Here is a 927-nt window from a genome sequence, read left to right on the forward strand (position 1 = left end):
CAGCACAGAGCCTGACGCGGGGCTCGAACCCACGAACCGCGAGATCATGACCTGAGCGAAAGTCGGACGCTTAACCGACTAAGCCACCCGGGCGCCCCTGGAGTATTTTTTGAATAGGTAACACAGGCATGTAGTATAGAATTTAGAAGCCACCAAAGGGAAAACGAAGGCTTTTCTACCAGTGGCTCTGAGCCACCCGGTTCTCTTTCCCGGAGGTAACCATGGCTCCCGCTCCTGCTGGAGTTGATTCTGTGTTGATAAACATATGGGGGGATANATTCTTTTTCACAGCTGCATAGTGTGTTATACGTTATATGCAGCATGTTACACGCCATAACCTAACCAGTGATTGGGAATGTTTATCTCATGTGCCAGTGCATCTAAATGATGTGATATTTGGTATCAGCTTATGGGCTTATGTGTATGAATGTGGTATTACGAAACTTCAGTTCTGTGCGGGCCCTCTGGGAGGCACTCGGCCAGTGAACTACAGTGCTCGGCCCACAGACTGGATAGTCAAGGCACCTGAGTGTTTCAGAGCAGCATGAACTGATTAAAATACTTCGTGTTCTGCTTCTGTGTGCTTCGGTACTGGTTTTCAATGAGTGAATGTTTCTGTTCCTTTAAAAAAGCTTTACTTTAATCCTGGCCAATGTAAGTCAACCATGAAAATGTAATTTTAATATAACTCCAAAAGTATGTATTAGGGTTTCTAATGTTGTAAGTAGTAACATTTCAGCTAGTATTTCATGTGAGAAAAATGACACTGGGGACCTTTGGTGTCTGTTTTTGTCTTTCTGTTAGGCACTTTCGAGTGAATCATTTGAGAGACTTCCAGTTTTTAATAAGTCTGCCTGGCGTCACTACAAGACCACCCCTGAAGCTGACGACTGGAGCAATCCCAGCAGAGAGCCAAGGGACACCTGG

The 927-nt window shown here is 45.2% G+C and overlaps 1 protein-coding gene across 1 annotated transcript in view; it reads left to right on the forward strand.

Moving 5' to 3' along the window:
* Window positions 1-927, forward strand: part of PDK3 (pyruvate dehydrogenase kinase 3) — a 148,276-nt gene that overhangs the window by 134,622 nt on the left and 12,727 nt on the right. Inside the window, exon 11 of the mRNA XM_077775057.1 lies at window positions 805-919. Coding sequence (XP_077631183.1) covers window positions 805-919 — 115 coding nt within the window. The remainder of the gene's footprint in view (window positions 1-804; window positions 920-927) is intronic.

The sequence above is a fragment of the Crocuta crocuta genome, unplaced genomic scaffold, assembly GCF_008692635.1.
Source record: "Crocuta crocuta isolate KB4526 unplaced genomic scaffold, BGI_CrCroc_1.0 scaffold1468, whole genome shotgun sequence".
In the NCBI taxonomy this organism is placed as follows: Eukaryota; Metazoa; Chordata; class Mammalia; order Carnivora; family Hyaenidae; genus Crocuta; species Crocuta crocuta.